This window comes from Danio rerio, chromosome 8 (assembly GCF_052040795.2).
Source record: "Danio rerio strain M-AB ecotype USA chromosome 8, GRCz13ab, whole genome shotgun sequence".
Taxonomy (NCBI): domain Eukaryota; kingdom Metazoa; phylum Chordata; class Actinopteri; order Cypriniformes; family Danionidae; genus Danio; species Danio rerio.
In genome coordinates, this window is record NC_141028.1 from 25,735,184 (window position 1) to 25,753,141 (window position 17,958).

A 17,958-nucleotide genomic window follows, 5' to 3' on the forward strand; every position below is an offset into this window, starting at 1 on the left:
GGCATACAAAAATAACAGACACCCAAACTATGAATCGCTGAATTCATTTTTTGATTCGATTCTGTTTGAAAGAACCGATTCCCAGCATTGATTGGAATCACCGCGTGGCGTCACGTTTTATCCATCACACGTCTAAATCAATGGTCTAAACGTGAAGCCCCGCCCAGCAATTATAAAAGTGAGCATGTCATTAACAAACACATCAGGCAAAGAGGGACAAGCACGAGATGGAAAGAGACGCACACACATCCAAAAGCTCAGGAGACAACAGTGCAGTTTGTAGGTGGGTTTGCTATCAACTCAGCATTTGCGCAATTCAGCAAATCAGTTTTATAATTTGTTGCAAACAATGAAAATATTTAAGAAAAAGTTGTGAGTCCAAGTTTGATTTTTGGTGTTTCCCTTCCCACATAGTCCCCAAATCGCTGTTTATCCTATAGTAATCCGACGGGCTGCTCTGGTTGGTCAGCGCGCGCCCTGCGTGACGTGTCTCCTGCGCTTCACTCTCTTTCTCCAACGATTCTGTCCGTCTCCTCGCTCCAAAAATCTTTGAATCAACTTTTTTGAGGCTTTGGAAATGGATCGTTATCGCATACCGTACAGACACTCGAGGAAGGGCAGTTCAAACGCAGAAAGAGAAGTTTGCAGGTAGTTTAATGCCTTAGATCGGATGAAAACTTCGATTATAGCTCCGATCATCTGTATGAAAGAGTGACTTTTTTCCTGCTTTAACGTTTCTCGCCGCTGATGTTTACATCCGGTAAAGGCAGAGAGCTGTTTGTTATTGTTGTTGCAAAGAGACTAACGTTAGTTGGTTTATAATCAACTATTGTATTGATCAACTTATGTAATGTTACTGCAACGAAGTAGAGAGAAGACCGTTGCAGGATTTGTTTGTTTCTAAACTAACAAAGTCCTGCAGTTTCCGTGTATTGCCGTAGTCAATAACGACTAAATCGGGTCGCTCGAGGACTAGTTTGTTTCTTAACTTGGTAACTTCTGATGGATTTGTTGTTGCTCTTTTGCAGGCAGTTCATCAATGGATCGTGTCGATATGGTCAAAGTTGTTACTACCTACACGAGTTTCCTTCAGTTCCGTCATTTCAGGTTCAGTGTAGATACTTCCAAAAGGGAGGCTGCTGGTTTGGTGACCGTTGCAGGTAAGTTAAGGATTCAATTGGCCTTTTTTGAACCTCCTTATTTCTGATAAATGCTTGAATTGTAATATTTTTTTAACGCTATTTAAAAGGAGTTGAAGAGTTATTGTAGTTTCTGGCAGGTGATGATTGGTCCATGTGACTGAGCCCCTATCACTTTTTAAATTGCCTTGCAAACTACAAACTGTAGACCCATGAAGACAGCCTAGGGATGGATGATGCAAAATTTATAACACTAATACTATGTTAAAAGTTTAACAATTCTGATCCATTACTGTACTCCAGTGTTGTAAATTCTTGTCTGCACCAACACTGAAATGCACACCAAAAAAGCTACACTGGTTATTGTTGTATTGCAACTTAAGTTACATGGCATTTGTTAAGACATAAGCGACTGTTTGTAAAACAGAAACTTTTTATCAGTAAAGATTCTGTTGCTGAACACCGTTGAGCCACAGACTGGTCATTTTATGTATGCACTTAATCTCTCTAATAACTCCATTAGGCTGCTTGAAATATTGAGTGGTTTTATTTGTGGTAACTAGTGTAAGAAGATTATACTTTTGTTTTCATTTGTTCCTTGACTTCCAAATTGCAGGTATCTCCATACTCCACAAAATGGGGAAGGCTCTTCGGTGAGCAGCAGACGTGGCTCAGCCCCTGCTGTGTTTCCTTCTGCGGTAGGATCCCGATCTCTATCTGACCGCCGAGGGTCTGAACCTTCTCTTCTCCCTCAAGGAGCCTATAGCATGAATCGGAGGGGTTCAGAGCCGCTGGTCACAAGTATGAGCGCGTTGCAGCGGAACTTTGAACGCTTGACCACTGGCATTGCAGAGGAAGAGGAGTCCGGGGTTGTGGAAGATGTACCTCTCCAGCTGGGTATAGCCGTCTGTTCAAGATTTTCTTTAAAACTGCACATTTTAGATTTTCTTTGTTTGACTTTCGTATTTGATTACCTCAGGTGCATCAAGAACTCTGTATCAAAGCAATGCTACACACTCCAGTTCTTCACACAACTACACCTCTACATCCTTCATGGCTGCACCAGCACCTGTCGAAGCCACAAAAATTACTGTAGCCGAGGCTGAAACGCAGGTCACAAACATGATACGCTTCCATAGCTCGCAAATAGTAGTGTTGGTTGTATGAGTTTAATGAGCTTTTTTTTTTTTTTTTTCTATATGTCATTATAGGTGACTAAGTCGCCAGTGAGATCAGGTCAGGTTGCAGCAGCAGTCTCATCAGTGCAGCAATGTTCAGGGGCCTTTGACCAAAGCAATGATGTTGCCTGTGGCATCTGCATGGACAAGATTTCTGAGAAATCCACCGCTCAGGAACGACGTTACGGCATCCTACCCAACTGCAATCATGCTTTCTGCATTGGCTGCATTGTGACTTGGAGAAAAACAAAGGACTTTCAGGAGGAGGTCATCAAGTGAGTTTTGTATTTGTTTTGGTTGATCAGATTCCAAAAAGATTGACCCATTCTTGTTTACACCTGTTCCTTTAATCAATTTAATTTACTTTGTTTATTAGTTTATGGTTTGGTGTTTATACTGCACGGTCTGATGTAATATTGTGAAAAGCTTGTGCAAGTTGCGCAAGGATGTGAAAAAGATAATGAAATATGATACAGAGCAGACTCCGTTTGATGCATGTATAGACTCATAATGAGCTGCCTTTTTAAGGTGTTGGGGCATTTTTACCACTTTTATAAATGTATAACTAGTCTATGAATCCCTAATCTCTCAATGTTAAATCTCCTTTTTAAAATGCTTTGTTTTGAAACATTTTGAACTTTTACAGTAGTTTAATATTTAAAGTGGATCAATGTTCAATGCTGTTTAAGTGTTGAACAGCATGCGTATGGGAAAATTCATTTGTAAATTTAAAAAAAATAAAAAGTTGCTCCACTTGTACAATATGCACAGCTATTGCTTTCCAGGCACTGGTTTACCAATGAAAGCTTTGACTAATTTAAATTTCAAAAGGTTCCTTTTACAGCATTGATGTTGTAATGCAATTCAAATATAATCGGTTAAATAATAAAATCTGTTAAATTTAAGCATCCATTTGGTTGTTAAAGCATAAAAAGACACTAAAGATAGCTTAAGCGCAGGCGCTGTCATTAGCAGCAGGCTAGCACAGAAATTACATTGTAAATACTGGGGTAAAATTTCCTTAAAGACGTTGTGCGGAAAAAAAAATACATTTGCGGTGCTGCTTGTTTGGTCTGATGCCCACTTTTATTCATTCATTTTCCTGTCAGCTTAGTCCCTTTATTAATCCGGGGTTGCCACAGCGGAATGAACCACCAACTTATTCAGCAAGTTTTTACGCAGCGGATGCCCTTCCAGCCGCAACCCATCTCTGGAACGCACACACATTCATACACTACGGACAATTTAGCCTAACCAATTCACCTGTACCGCATGTCTTTGGACTGTGGGGGAAACCGAAGCACCCAGAGGAAACCCACAAGAACGCAGGGAGAACATGCAAACTCCATAGAAATGCCAACTGAGCTGATGCTTTAACCAGCGACCTTCTTGCTGTGAGGCGACAGCACTACCTAGTGCGCCACTGCTTAGCCCTGCCCACTTTTATATAATATCTTATTTATTTTATTATTAATATTATTATAGTAATTCCAAAAAAAAAAAATCAGATTTTAAACGCAGCAATTTTTGTATAGGTTGACAATTAACCAGACTGAAATGAAAATTTCATGTACCCCTACCCCATGGTTGACTATTGTATATTTGATTGTCTAGTTTTTGTCAATTTGAAATCCTAATTGAGGCCTGTGACGAGTGCATACAAACATGAACCTTGCTAATTATTTTCGGATTCATCCACTTCAATTTTATATTGTCTAAAAACCAGTGTAACGAGACTAGGTAGTTGTCTGGCAGATTGAACTATGACCACAAGTGTTTATGCCTCAAGCTATTTAGCAAATGGTGTTTTAGACTACATTGTGTACAAACCAATATATTTAAGACCCTGTTTATGTATCTTTATGTACCTGGTATAAACGTTATCTGTACGTTCTCACTCCCCCTTTTTTGCATGTAATGTACATGTTATGCACTATTCTACTTTCTTAGGGGCTGTCCACAGTGCAGAGTGAAGTCCTCCTTTTATATTCCCAGCAAGCACTGGGTCTGTGATGGTGAGGAAAAGGCATCACTGATAGCCTCTTTTAAAGAAAGAAGCAGGTAAGGGTTCACATTTCAGGTTTTCTATGATTTTTGTTTCTTTTGACCTTCTGAATTGTTTTGTGGTTTTCCGTTTGTCTCTAGCAAATTAAAGTGCACTTTCTTCATGCGTCATGGATGCTGCCCATTTAAATCTGAGTGCATCTACAGTCATGACATGCCCGTGAATCACACACACCGTCGCAGGCGCTCAACACACAGGGTAAATGTTACTTGCATTGAGTTTATAACAACCAAATAGACGCATCTCATTGCCTATCGAACTTTTAAAATGGAAAATTGATTTCTATGCTTTTTTTTTTTTTTTTTTTTTTCTCCCCCACTTTTAGGACACTGCTGAAATGCTGGAGCATTTGGGTATTGATGGCCTTCAACTATGGAGCTACATTTTTGCCTTAACTCTGTTGGATGAAGATGACGATGACCTTCTGGATTTTCTTGATGATTAAGGACCCTCTAGAGTCATGTATATTTTGGCTCTTCCTGGATTGAGCTTTTGCATATCTTCTGCACTGAAACAATTGTCCCTTTTTTAGGGCTGGCTTGACTTTTTAGCCACCTCTACATGTTTGGCTAATTGTTTAGCCGTGTAAGCTTTTGTGTGTTTTTTTTTTTTTTTTTTTTTTTTGTATGAGTGTGAGGGTTTTGGGACAAGTTTAAATGCTCAGATCTCAAATAGAGTCTGTATCTTCAGGTTTAGTTTGAAAAAAGACTAGGGCAAAAAAATAGTTGAAGTTTAAAACCCGAATGCATGGTCACTTATTTGAGTTTAGCTTTTTCACTTAATCATTTAATACTTCCATCTGTGCTGCTTCCTGATTGTTATACCTTCTTTTCTGATACCTTTATATGAAATCAGATTTTAATATTGTGTATTTACTAGTTTATATTATTGTCAGTATTCTGCCAAACACTAAGCGTGCAACCTGTCAGCAGGCTTTGATTTTGTACTGTTCTCTACAGCAGTGTTAACAGGTTATACCAGGGCTTGACGTCACATTTTATGACTTTTTAGTACGTTTGTATTCAAAGAAAAGTGAAAATAAAAAATGTTCCACTGTTTGCCTCACTTCGTTCTCTTGTCGTTTTATTTCCAGTTGTATAGCCACAAAAGCTTTTTAAGAGTGCTTGGTAAAACATTACAGAAGTAGAAATTTGCTTAAATTTTACAAACTATTGCCCTTTTTGTATAATTTTTTTTTCTTTTTTCTTGTTTTTACAAATAAAAAAATGAGACTTTACTAGTACAATGCTGCACGGCGGATAATTCCCTCCAGTCCTGCAGAGGTCACCAATGAACAAAAAGCTCCATTTTGTAACCAAGTACAAGTGGTCATTCAAAACTTTGTACACAACAAGCCATCAGGGGTGTTATGTTGAAGAACCGCATAGTTCAGCGGTATCTGGAAGGTCTTCGTCCATCATAAGTTATGACGGCTGCAGCTTGTCTCGTCAGTGATGGACCGGACAGCCCTTTTGCAGCGTTTTGACGCACGGTCGCGGTTGTTGGTTCACGCTCTGCATTTAGGAGCAGAAGGAGCTAGAAAAGCACAAATGGTTTTCAATAAACAGCGCAAATGTGATCCACATTTCTCACTCACTCCATTTTTGGAGAGTTTGTGCCAACAGGAAGCATGTCTGCACGAGGACGCGCTTGTTTTGTAAGTAACGTTAGACTGTCAAACCTGGCTCACAGTGAAATCTGTTTAATTTAAACTTCTACCTGCTTAAGTCATACTCGTACTTTTAAATGTCTGCCCTAAATACTTCAGGGACTGGTTTAAGTTCCAAATGATTTTCAAACATCAAAAACAATCGTAATGCTACACTTCCTGAGAAAAGTCTTGTTGCCCATGCAAGTTTTAGGAACAACAAATAATATCTTGACTTCTAGTTGATCATTTGGTATTAGAAGTGGCTTATATGAAAGGCAAAGACCTCTATGTCTGACTTTGCTTTGGTCTTGTCACTTATACAGTATAGAATATAAAATCATGGTGCAGTGGAAATTGACTTAATATTTTGTATGACTCCCTTGAGCTTGGGTGACTGCATCCATACATCTCTGCAATGACTAACTTATTAATAAAGTCATCTGCAATGGCAAAGAGTTCTTGCAGGACATCTAGACTTCAAGATTCTTTAGATTCATCTTTAAGGCCGCCGCCTTCATCTTGCCCCATGTTCATATCTGGTGACTGGGCTGGCCAATCATGGAGCACCTTGATCTTTGCTTTCAGGAACTTTGATGTGGAATCTGAAGTATGAGGAGTGCTATTATGCTGAAGAATTTGCCCTCTCCTGTGGTTTGTAATGTAATGGGCAGCACAAAAGTCTTGATAGCTCAGGCTGTTGATGTAATTTTGTTTTTAAATATTACTATAAATTTTAATTACTTTTTTTCAACCATTTCTTACAGAAGGCACCCATTAAAATGGCTAAAATGTAACAGTTTCATTTTGTATATAGAACAAGAATCATTTGGTGGCATGTTGAAATGCTTTATTTCTAAATAAAATTGTTGCCACTATCCTTAAAACCAAAAAGGTTATATATATATATTCATAAATACTAGTCATAACATTTATATAGTTTAATTTATACATAAATATTTTACATTGACATGTTTCATTCATATTTTGTTCATAGTTAATTCAATTAGTTGAATTGTCATGTGTACACTAAGGAAACAAGTTTCCATGTACAATGAATGTCTTACTTTGCCGTCCACAATGAAGTCATACACACAATATACACATCATACATGTCAGACACATATATACATAGAAGTCACTAGTTAAATAATTTAAAACGAGACAGAATATCTTAATATTTCAAATCACCTTTATAAATTTAAATCAATTTATTTCATCAATTTGTAAATCAAATTACACCATTATTATAGTCCCTGAAAACTTGATTTAAAAATGTAAAAGAAGGTTAAACACCTGTACACATGCATAAGAGAGTTAAATGAAATATTTTATGTGATCATTACTTCTCTTTTGTTTCACAGGAAACCTTTGGCTTGTGTTTTCTCGGATGTATTTAAGCGGAATCTGCTGTGCTTTTTGCACCTGATTCACCCTGGATATCCTAAAGACCGTGTTCTCCATCTGCTCCAGTGTCTGTCTGAGGAGGACGGGGGAAATCAGTGGGCTTCTGCCTTAATCACGCAGCTCAAAAGAGATGTTGAGGGGGCTAGGAAAGGGACGCTCCTGTCCTCAAACTGTACAGAAACACTAAAGAGTCTCTGTGGAAGATTTCGGGGTACTGATGTACAGGGAGGGTGGACATCTTGTTTTGAGGCCCTGGAAGCAAAGGGTGAAGAAACAGACATGTCAGTTTTATGTCAGAAAAAACGGAAAAGCGACAAACTGGATCTTGATGGAGATGCACAGAAAGATCCTCAAAGTAAAAAGGTAAAAATGGATTTCTCTTCAAGTAAAGATGAAGAGGGAATGATTGAAGAGGAGGAAGCTGAAATCAGAAGATCACAGATGGATCAGAGCGCTGGCTCTGTGTCACAGGCTCGATCTGATCTGTTAGGCTCTTCAAAAAACTTGCCAGACCACATGAAGGTAATTTCATGGATGCGTATACAACCTGTTTTTCATCAATTGACTATTGAATTTTCAACAGCACTACCATAGAAAAGTCTTGGCTTCAGGATGTTCAACTTAACATCACATGATTAAATTATATTTATTTTTAAATATATTCTAAAATAAAAGGGTTATTCTCAAATCTATTGTTTTGACCTAAATATAAGCTTGATTATGCCATAATTTGACAAGTTTAGGTTTTTATCTGATTTTATGGACACATTTTGTCATTCCTTTTTTAGGCTGCTCTTCCTGTCATTAAAGAATTATTAGATGCAGAGTCAGAGGTAAGAAATGTTTTTATTGATCAAACTTGTAACTGTCTCATATCGTCCCATATACAGAGTAGTACACACACACACACACACACACACATATATATATATATATATATATATATATATATATATATATATATATATATATATATATATATATATATATATATATATATATATATATATATGGGCTGGGTGGTATGACTAAAATCAAATCTCACAACTGAGGAAATTTTTCATAGTTTCATAAAACTAAATAAATGTATTGTTGAGTTGTTTAAAAAAAAAAAAAAATATATATATATATATATATATATATTTTTTTTTTTTTAAACAACTCAACAATACATTTATTTAGTTTTATGAAACTATGAAAAATTTCCTCAGTTGTGAGATTTGATTTTAGTCATACCACCCAGCCCATATATATATATATATATATATATATATATATACATATATCTCATAAAACATTTGTAACAGATTGGTACTGTTAAATGATTAATCATTTACAAAACTAAAGGTTGTGTTTATTTCATAATTTTGTGTGTACTGTATATATTTTTATGTATATATGAATAATAATCACAGTAATTGTGGCATTTCAGACCACTGTTAGAAGACCAGCCTAAAATGTGACCTTTTGGAATATTGTTTTATTATATTTTTATATATTTTTATCCTTTGCAGTGGGATGACAGCTCTGTATCGGCTCTGAAAGTACTCCATGAATGTGACCCCAATGAGGTTTGTGGTGCTTCAGTTCAAATGTAAATGCTTGTTTTTTAAACTTTCCTGACCCTGAAAAGTTTGCATTAGTATGGATTTGTTGTGTCTGTTCTCAGGTGGAGGTCTTGTGTTCAGTGCTGTGTTTGTCTGAAGTGTCTGAGCAGCGTTTGCCTCAGTTTTGTAGCTGTCTGCTGAAACTGACCCCTGACCTCAGTCACAGCACCGCTTCAGCTCTCATCACACACCTGCTGCTCAAAAAGGTGAATGTAAAAAAACTTTTGTTATCAACTAATAGAAGATTTTTTTTTTTGTAATTCAACTTTTTTATTGTTCAACACCCAAGAACAAAGAACACACTTCATACTACACATACATATGATACATGTTACATATTCAGCCACGTACACCAAGAAAATTCAACTAAGAATAACAACGTATAGCAAACATATATGGAAATTAAGGTTGTGGTACCTTTGAAGGTACATACTCATTTATCCTAATTTTAGATGTTGCCAGAGATTATCCCATTTTCTATGTACTTCTCCCTCATTGTTCAATCTCCCAACTATACACTCATATGATGCAATTTTCAATCATTCCATTAATCCACTCCTTCATTTCTGGCATTCTGGCACACTTCCAATTACGTAGTATCATCCTAGCAGCTGTAATGCATCCAATTTTGAAAAGAATAAAGGAATTGTTACCTATATTAGGTGATTATTATAATTTTATTATTATTATTATTTATTTATTAATTATCATATTATTCATTTGTAAATTACCATATTCCATAATATCTCTATTTTTAACTGTATTTTTGATTCTTGGTGAACCTTGGTCAACCTCATAAAACATTTATTAAACTCACATTCCCCAAACCTTTAAAGTTTTGTAGCATCTATTTATTTCATTTTATGGTTTGCAGTGGTGTACACCAATAAAATTTGTACATCTAAAGAGTTCAATTTAGCTTTTAAATGTACATTTGGGAAGTTTGCCGTAATATACACCTAATAACAATCACTTGTCTCAGATTCTGTCCCTTGCAGAACCGGCCTCTCGCTGTTTGGTGACGGCTGTAACGTCTCTCTGCTCTCGTTACCCCAGACCCACATGCCAGGCTCTGATAGAGCCACTGTTACAGAAAGGTCAACTTGGTATGATTACAGTTGTTTTATTTTCACCTGAGTATCAAATTGTGGTTTATTTTTCACATTTATTATTAATATTTTTTCATTCAACTTTGATTGTATTTTCTATAGGAAGCGCCCAGGCAGATTTGCTCTGTAGGCTGGTGATAGACTGCCTTGAGCCTCATCACAGGCTTCTTGTATTTCGGTATGTCTGAATTACCACAGTTCAGCTTTTAGAAAGAAATTCAGTATTACACTTAATCTGCATTCAAATCTTAGGACAGCACTCGGAGCGTCGTGGGATGAGGGTGTTTTATCAGTTATTCATGCGCTGCTGGATTCAAAGGTGATCCCGGAAATGTCTTGGATCTTAAAGGATGATTTAGCTGTATGTTAATGATTTCTGTTGCTATCCTCACAGCTTGAGTTGAGTCAAGAGGATTTCTGTCTCTTCGCTGAGCATCTTTGCAGCCAGTCTCCACATTTCAGCAAATCGATGAAGTTTGCCAAGATGCTGCTGAGCGTCCTGACCAAGTATCAGTCAAATGTGAGTATGACTGTAATAACTAGTCTTTTTTTTTTTAGAAAACATCCAAACAGAACATTTAACCTCTACACTATCTGACAAAAGTCGTCATCTATCTAAGTTTTAGGAACAACAAATAATACCTTGACTTCTAGTTGATCATTTGGTATCATAAGTGGCTTATATGAAAGGCAAAGGCCTCTAGATTGCGCTCATTTTACCAAAATAAAATATGATTATTCCATGGTTTTTAATTATTTAATTAGGACAGTAAGGTCTGACTTTGCTGGGTCAAAAGTTTTGTCAAACAGCAATAATGTTCAGTAGAGAATATAAAGTCATCATGCAGTGGAAAATGAATTAATATTGTGTATGACTCCTATGAGCTTGGACAACTGCATCCATACATCTTTGCAATAGCTCAAATAACTGATTAATAAAGTCATCTGGAGGGAAAGAAAGCGTTCTTGCAGGACTCCCAGAATTCATCAAGATTATTTGGATTCATCTTTAATGCCTCCTCCTCCATCTTACCCCAGACATGCTCAATAATGTTCATATCTGGTGACTGAGCTGGCCAACCCTGGAGCACCTTGACCTTCTTTGCTTTCAGGAACTTTGATTTAGAGGTGAAGTTTAAGGAGGGCTATCCTGCTGAAGAATTTGCCCTCTCATGTGGTTTGTAATGTTATGGGCAGCACAAATGTCTTGATACCTCAGGCTGTTGATGTTGCCATCCACTCTGCAGATCTCTCGCATGGTCTTCTGCAGTATTTGTGATGATTGGGATGTAGTTCAACAGATGATTTGTCAGAAAAATCTACCTTCTGCCACTTTTCCAAATGATCAACCTTTATACATTGTTTTGTTTTAAAAAATAGATGTTATTATCCTTACATTTAAAGCACTTAATAAACATCTTTTTAAAATGTGAAACAGGCTTTTAATTGTTATTTCATGTGTGTTTTAGGTGAACCCTGCATGCCACCACACACTTTCCAGTGTCTTGTCTTTCAATGAAACCTTCCTCAAGAAATCACTGCAGGCCGCATTAAAACGGATTTCCTTTTAAATCAAATGATTTAGATGACACTTTCATGCAGAAGTTCCAGTTGGTTTGATGGTGTTGTTTTGCAAGTATATTTTTTTTCAGTGTAACAAAGAGTTTCCTGCACTGTGTTGTTGTATTGGTATGAAAAATATATACAATTAAATGATTTAACACTTTATATAAAAAAATATTATAATATTTATTAAAAATGCCATTTTCAGTGAAATTGTCTGAATTTGAATTATTCAAATGCTTTGTGCTGGACACATTTGAATGCTTAAGATGAATTGATTGGTCAGTCAAAAGTTTGGAAACATTTGTTAAAGATCAAAGATTTCTTTATGTTTTTGAAAGAAATCTCTTCTGCTAACTAAGGCTGCGTTCATTAATAAAAACAGTAATTTTGAGATTTGTAAATTATAGCAGTTTAAAATAACTGATCAGAGTTACATTTTCAACATAATTGCATCAATTTAAACATTGAAAACTCATTTCTGCCTCATATTTTTGCAGAAACGTTGCATTTTACTCAAAGTAACATTTATCTGAAATATTTTGTTTTATACCTTTATAAATGTATATACTGGCTTTAATTTTGACACATGAAATTTCTTTGATTATTTTATTAAAAAGAAAACCATTTAATGGAATTTTTATATCACAGTTTGCACAAATGCATCACATTTGTTTTTAACATTGATAATAGAATATTTGCATGTTTTGTATTTCTGATCATATAATTGCAGCCTTTTGAGTTGAAGGGTCACAGGTACTGTTCTGTAATTATTTTTCTTTATCATATTTATTTTGGTATGACTAGTAACTAGTACTTGTTACAAAATTGTACGTGATAAACTCTCTGTACACAAAATAAACTACTCATTGGGTCTCTCTGTTGCCACAACAAACATGGCGGCTCGGGAAGTCCGTTTTTTCTCACTCAGGCGCATATATTCAGCGCAACTTCCCTTCATCCTTCCTTTTCCGAGCTCCGTGTGAGAGGGGAGATATCACGCCAAAATGAGGCACGTGAGAATCTTTCCATAAAATGTGTTTAACATATATTATACGTAACATTTTACCGCTTAATTAATGTACTACCAAATATAATGTCCAAAAACGTTGGCGGAATTCGCTTAGAGTTATATTTTACTTGACATTTTCGTACGGTTCTCGACAGCGGTCCCGCATCTGAAACGCAATCCGATTCAATCTGAAGATTATTTGGCTTCATCTGAAATTGTAATCGTTTATACTGCTATAGTTTATGATAAACCTTTGTTATATAGATATATCTGTTTATAAAAAGCAGTCTTTGCCGACATGTTAACGATTCAACCACCGGCCTGATTGCTCATGCAGTCATTGCGACACTAGAGACTTTCAGAACGAAGTTTCGTTAAAAAAAATGTAACTGTTTTATATTTTCCCCTACAGCAAGGTCTCGAGAGACACGTTGTACGAGGCCGTTAAGGAGGTCCAGGCCGGTTCCCGTCGCAAGAAGAGAAAGTAAGTTTGGTGTTTTCACGAGATGCCAGGCCACTGTGTTTTTGTAAAATGTGTTTGTGTATTGGCCTCAATTTAACGTTAGTAGTATTTCATAGTAAATTCTGCTGCTGTCTAGTTGCAAGTAACTTGCTAATGAACTTTGATCTTACTGTAAAACCAATCCAGTAACGTTAGTATGTAATGATGCATTATGAAGTAGCTGTTACTGAACTGGACATAGTTCGGCAAAAAAATAAAATGTAATCCCTTCAATTAACCTAAAGGTATATATTGACTAGTACTGTATTTTTGCTTTTTTTTTTTCTTAAAAAAAAACATAACTTATGCTGAGTTCGCACTAGACGCAGAAGTGTCAAGCGTGAGTTAATTACATGTTAAGTCAAAGCAAAGATGCAAATAGACATCCTGTGGCACGAATGAAGCGGTACAAGTTGAGTGTTTTTGCACAATCGACACTTGGATTGTGCGAATCACTCTAGTTGAAAAATCAGAACTTAAATGAACATGTGCACCGTGCTGACCAATCAGGAGCTTGCTCTTGTTAAGGGTGTGATTTATGGTGACAACAGTTTGTCAAACTAGGCTTTGCTCAGTCTTCTATCATCCAGGTCTAGTTTCTGGAGGAGTTTGAGCTCACAGAGCTGGATGCACCTCAGAATATATCCAGTTGATTTAGGCATGGCTCCAAACGAATCAACGCTGTTTTTCAGCCTTCATAAACGCATAAACGGCTATTCTCTCAATAAAATCCATGTTAGGCATTTAGCAACGAAGCTACAGTCACTGTGCAGATAGAAGCCCTGCCCATGATGCAAATCTGTGTTTTGATGCACGAATGGAGTAAACAAATTATTCACACGCAAACGGCGCCTGGTGTGAACAATATTAGTAGCAAATTGAACTGCTTGCCACACTGAGACCAAGATTAACTCATTTACCATTGACACGTTTCATAAACCGCAGAGAATCAAGTTTGGCATCATTTTGCACCGCCTTTCTCCCTTGATCTTTTAGTTAGCTTTTTTCAAGATGTAGTGATCTGCAATTATTTACATGTACAAAAAAATTTTTAAAAAGTACAAATGTTTAGGCTCCACGCCTGCCTCAGTGTGTAATTTACACCGGGTAAGGTGTTGAGCCAGAATGTTGAGTTTTTTTGTTGAGCTCTTTTTATTGGCACACTACTGTTGTTGAACTCTTTAACGACACACTACTGTAAGGAAAAGTTACATTTATATTGATATAATTTATTTTATATTTAAGGTTTCTTGAAACCGTGGAACTCCAGATCAGCTTGAAGAACTACGACCCTCAGAAGGACAAGCGTTTCTCAGGCACTGTCAGGTTCGGACCTTTACTGTATCGCCCAGCCTTCTCTCTGCCTGCCTGAATTACTAGTCTAGAATAGTTTTGGGTTTAATAAATAAAATGAATGGGCATGTTAAAGGCAGGCAGTGGAGAAGTGCCTCGGGTAGTCTGTATGAACTACCCCTTCAGTGGGCTGGTGAAGCAGGCGGACCCCAACCCTGGGTCTTAAAACATGAGGGGAGGCTATAGGTGACTGTGTTCGCGCTGTCATACCTAAGCCGACCATTTTATTAAATGCCTGTGCTTTCGACACCTGATGCCAGCTGAGGTGGTGTGGGTAAGATTTTTCTGATCTGCCTCAAATGGGTCAAAGAGGGTCTGATTTGGTTGTTGATTAGTAAACCTCATCTTTTGCCCCATATAGGCTGAAGACCACCCCGCGGCCCAAGTTCTCTGTCTGCGTTCTTGGAGACCAGCAGCATTGTGATGAAGCAAAGGCCGCTGAACTGCCACACATGGACATTGAGGCTCTTAAGAAGCTCAATAAGAACAAGAAGCTGGTCAAGAAGCTGGGTGAGTTTAAAAACCGAAATGGACAACGGTACAAGTAAATAACTCTAATGTGCTCAGTGCTGTAGCTAATAGGCTTATTGTTTTTGTGTGTGTGTTTTAGCAAAGAAGTACGATGCTTTCCTGGCCTCTGAGTCTCTGATCAAGCAGATTCCTCGTATCCTGGGCCCTGGCCTCAACAAGGCAGGAAAGTTTCCCTCTCTGCTCACCCATAATGAGAACCTGGGCACCAAGGTGGATGAGGTGAAATCCACCATCAAATTCCAGATGAAGAAGGTATGTCTATATTTGTGATATCTACATACTTTTTTCACTCAAGCATACCCAAGTCTGTTTTTTTGTTATCAAAATAATTGTGAAATTTATTCTTTACAAGATACTTATTTTAAATGCAAATATTCCTGTTAATTTTTTTTTTTAACTGGTTGTCATAATTTTCACATTGTTAGATTTGGGTATTATGCAAGACCAAAGGACTGATGAAAATTATGCTTTGCCATTATGAATAAAGACTTAAATACAGTTAATAGTAATTTTTTTTTCCACAAGTTTTTATTTTTGAGTTTTTTAATTATATATTGGTGCTTAATCTTTATGTATTCGTTTGTTAATTTTTAACTGTATATTTATTGAAATGTTCTTGCCATGAAAATAGTCTTTTGTTGCTTACATAGCATTACAAAAATAATAAAATTGCTATTTAATGTATTTGATGGCAAACTTGTAGGAATGAAGCTTAGTTTACCAACTGCTTTTTGGGTCATGTTTATTTGTGCAAAGTATCTAGCGATTGATGGTTTATGAAATTCTGTAAATGCCAAATTTAATCAACGTTTGATTAAATCACATTAGATTACTATAAGAAGTCAAAGCATAAATTTGTAGGGGTGTCAATCAATTGTTTCTTTGGTGCATCGCGATGCAGGCACGGAATGTTTGGTAATAGATCCTAAATGTTATGTATTAATGTCATTTATCACGCAAGCGCTCTACTGTGACATGACGCAAGTAATTAATGCAGAAACTGAACAATTCACGGTGTTCGCTGGACAGTCTTTCACTGACAAGTTATAGCATGTAGAAAATGAAAGTAAACCATTTCTTTCTCTCATGTTAAAGCAAATTGCAGCCTATGTTGAGTGTGTGACCATTCATAGGCGATGTTCAGAAAGCAAGCAGGACAATATTTTAATTAGTTTATGAATGCTTATGTTGTGTGATGCATATGCTTAAGTTTTGATTAATACATTCACAATGAGTGTTTTCTTTGGGCAGGTAAAATTTAAAAGTACAGTTCATATAAAGATTTGCTTGATTTAGGCACTAGATTGTACTACAAATGCATATAAAATAAGTTACAAAAATTAATTAATAGAATTCTTGTGCTGTGAAATACATAAAACGAAGTGTGGAAAGTGTCGTCAATGCACCGTGATGCACAGAGGTAATGTATTGACATTTTGTATTGATGGCATAATCGTAACCGTACCAGGAGACTAGTGTAGGCTCACACCTCTAATAAATTGAAATAATGATAGAGTATGTAACGTGCATGATGGCCTGAGATGGGATTCGGTGTGCGGCGTGACAGCTGTTCAGCCTGACACTGACAAAAAAGTCATGGTGTTTATTTTTTTTAATGACACCAGTAAAAAAAAACTGAACAATTAATGGTACTGTACTACTGCACAAGCTAAAAATGAACATTTTTTTTAATCCATAAAGTGTGCAGCTTTTGTCAATGTATCTTAATGGGCTTCTGGAAGAACGTTAAGTACACTAGTACATTGATATTAGTATACTTAGTAAATAAAGCATACTTTTATACTTGACCTGTGCTTAGTATACTTTCTTGAGGGTGTATTTACTAGCTTACTAAGATCAGTCTTGTACAGCCAGGTGGAGTATTGCTGCTCTCACAGCCAACTTTGTCAAAGCTAGGGATGCTCTAATCAGGGTTTTTGCAGCCGATACAGAGTAGCGCGATTCCTTGTCTTGTTGATCGGCTGGTACTGAGTACTGACTCTAATGCTTCAAGCTTTATAATGCAATCAGCACAAGAGAAGATCTTGCCTTATATTTTATTTATATGCAAGTTTTCTAGGCACCCAAGGCACTGTAAATTTGTGGCTTGAAGGTTTAGTTAACCATATTATGAAAAGAAAAATTCTTGATGTCATTTTATAACTTTTTTTAAATTTATTTTAATGGTGGTATTTGTCTCATTCAGGTTCTGTGTCTGGCTGTGGCCGTGGGTCATGTGAAGATGAGTGAGGAAGAGCTGGTCTACAACATCCACCTGGCTGTCAACTTCCTGGTGTCTCTGCTGAAGAAGAACTGGCAAAACGTCAGAGCTCTTTACATCAAGAGCACCATGGGAAAACCACAGCGCCTCTACTAGAGACTCTGTTCCTCAGTTTTCTACAATAAATGTGGAGTTGATCCGAATCTCAGCTGCTCTTGTCTTTTTTTGATGACCCCAAATGAATGCTGAATGTTCTCATGATCAATTGCTCTTCACAGCATGCTAATAACTTGTTTAAATTAGAAGCGTTTTATAATTAGTACAAAATGCTGTAATGACGGCTTTTAATGCACAACTGTACATGCTTCAGTGCATGAACAAACTCTAATAATAGTTGCATTTTTTTGTGTCCTAAACATGGCTCATGTCATAATTTAAAGTGATACACTAGTGTTTGTGCATTTCTGTAATAATGGTTTTGAGGGTAATGGCTTGATCTCACTAGTGCAGTTTCTCGACTACGTTTCTGGACGACCACCAACACTGCATATTTTGGATGTCTTTGTCACGCTCATTGAATGACTTTCAGTCTGCTGATGATTTCAGTGAGTGTTTGGTTAAGA

General features: G+C 36.7%; 3 protein-coding genes across 4 annotated transcripts; all 3 read left to right on the top strand.

Annotated features, from left to right (window-relative positions):
* The first annotated feature begins 199 nt into the window (after window positions 1–199).
* mkrn4 (makorin, ring finger protein, 4) lies at window positions 200–5,448 on the top strand. Of its 2 annotated transcripts, none has more exon segments than NM_001128336.1 (8): window positions 200–283; window positions 1,029–1,160; window positions 1,756–2,036; window positions 2,119–2,252; window positions 2,351–2,592; window positions 4,268–4,378; window positions 4,463–4,580; window positions 4,708–5,448. In NM_001128336.1, coding segments are annotated over 8 exon segments (1,194 nt in total). In that variant the 5' UTR covers window positions 200–227; the 3' UTR covers window positions 4,828–5,448.
* A 388-nt stretch (window positions 5,449–5,836) lies between these two features.
* fance (FA complementation group E) lies at window positions 5,837–11,788 on the top strand. Its single transcript, NM_001040634.1, is given in 10 exon segments — window positions 5,837–6,039; window positions 7,395–7,959; window positions 8,226–8,270; window positions 8,952–9,008; window positions 9,107–9,250; window positions 10,027–10,150; window positions 10,256–10,331; window positions 10,406–10,472; window positions 10,548–10,673; window positions 11,623–11,788. Coding segments are annotated over 10 exon segments (1,509 nt in total). The 3' UTR covers window positions 11,725–11,788.
* Window positions 11,789–12,698: 910 nt separating this feature from the next.
* On the top strand, window positions 12,699–17,543 carry rpl10a (ribosomal protein L10a). The gene is made up of 6 exons (NM_199636.1): window positions 12,699–12,728; window positions 13,141–13,212; window positions 14,476–14,556; window positions 14,945–15,093; window positions 15,194–15,366; window positions 17,321–17,543. The coding sequence occupies exons 1-6, from the start codon at window positions 12,724–12,726 to the stop codon at window positions 17,489–17,491; spliced, it is 651 nt and encodes a 216-aa protein (NP_955930.1). The 5' UTR covers window positions 12,699–12,723; the 3' UTR covers window positions 17,492–17,543.
* The last annotated feature ends 415 nt before the right edge of the window (window positions 17,544–17,958 follow it).

Excerpts from the sequence above, each read along its gene's own strand:
- mkrn4 (XM_087263493.1), top strand. The coding sequence starts at position 578 with ATGGATCGTTATCGCATACCGTACAGACACTCGAGGAAGGGCAGTTCA. Across the intron at positions 1,161-1,755 it reads TGGTTTGGTGACCGTTGCAG|GTATCTCCATACTCCACAAA; the intron begins GTAAGTTAAGGA and ends TCCAAATTGCAG. Across the intron at positions 4,581-4,707 it reads GCAGGCGCTCAACACACAGG|GACACTGCTGAAATGCTGGA; the intron begins GTAAATGTTACT and ends CCCCACTTTTAG.
- rpl10a (NM_199636.1), top strand. Across the intron at positions 13,213-14,475 it reads TCCCGTCGCAAGAAGAGAAA|GTTTCTTGAAACCGTGGAAC; the intron begins GTAAGTTTGGTG and ends TTTATATTTAAG. Across the intron at positions 15,367-17,320 it reads TCAAATTCCAGATGAAGAAG|GTTCTGTGTCTGGCTGTGGC; the intron begins GTATGTCTATAT and ends TGTCTCATTCAG.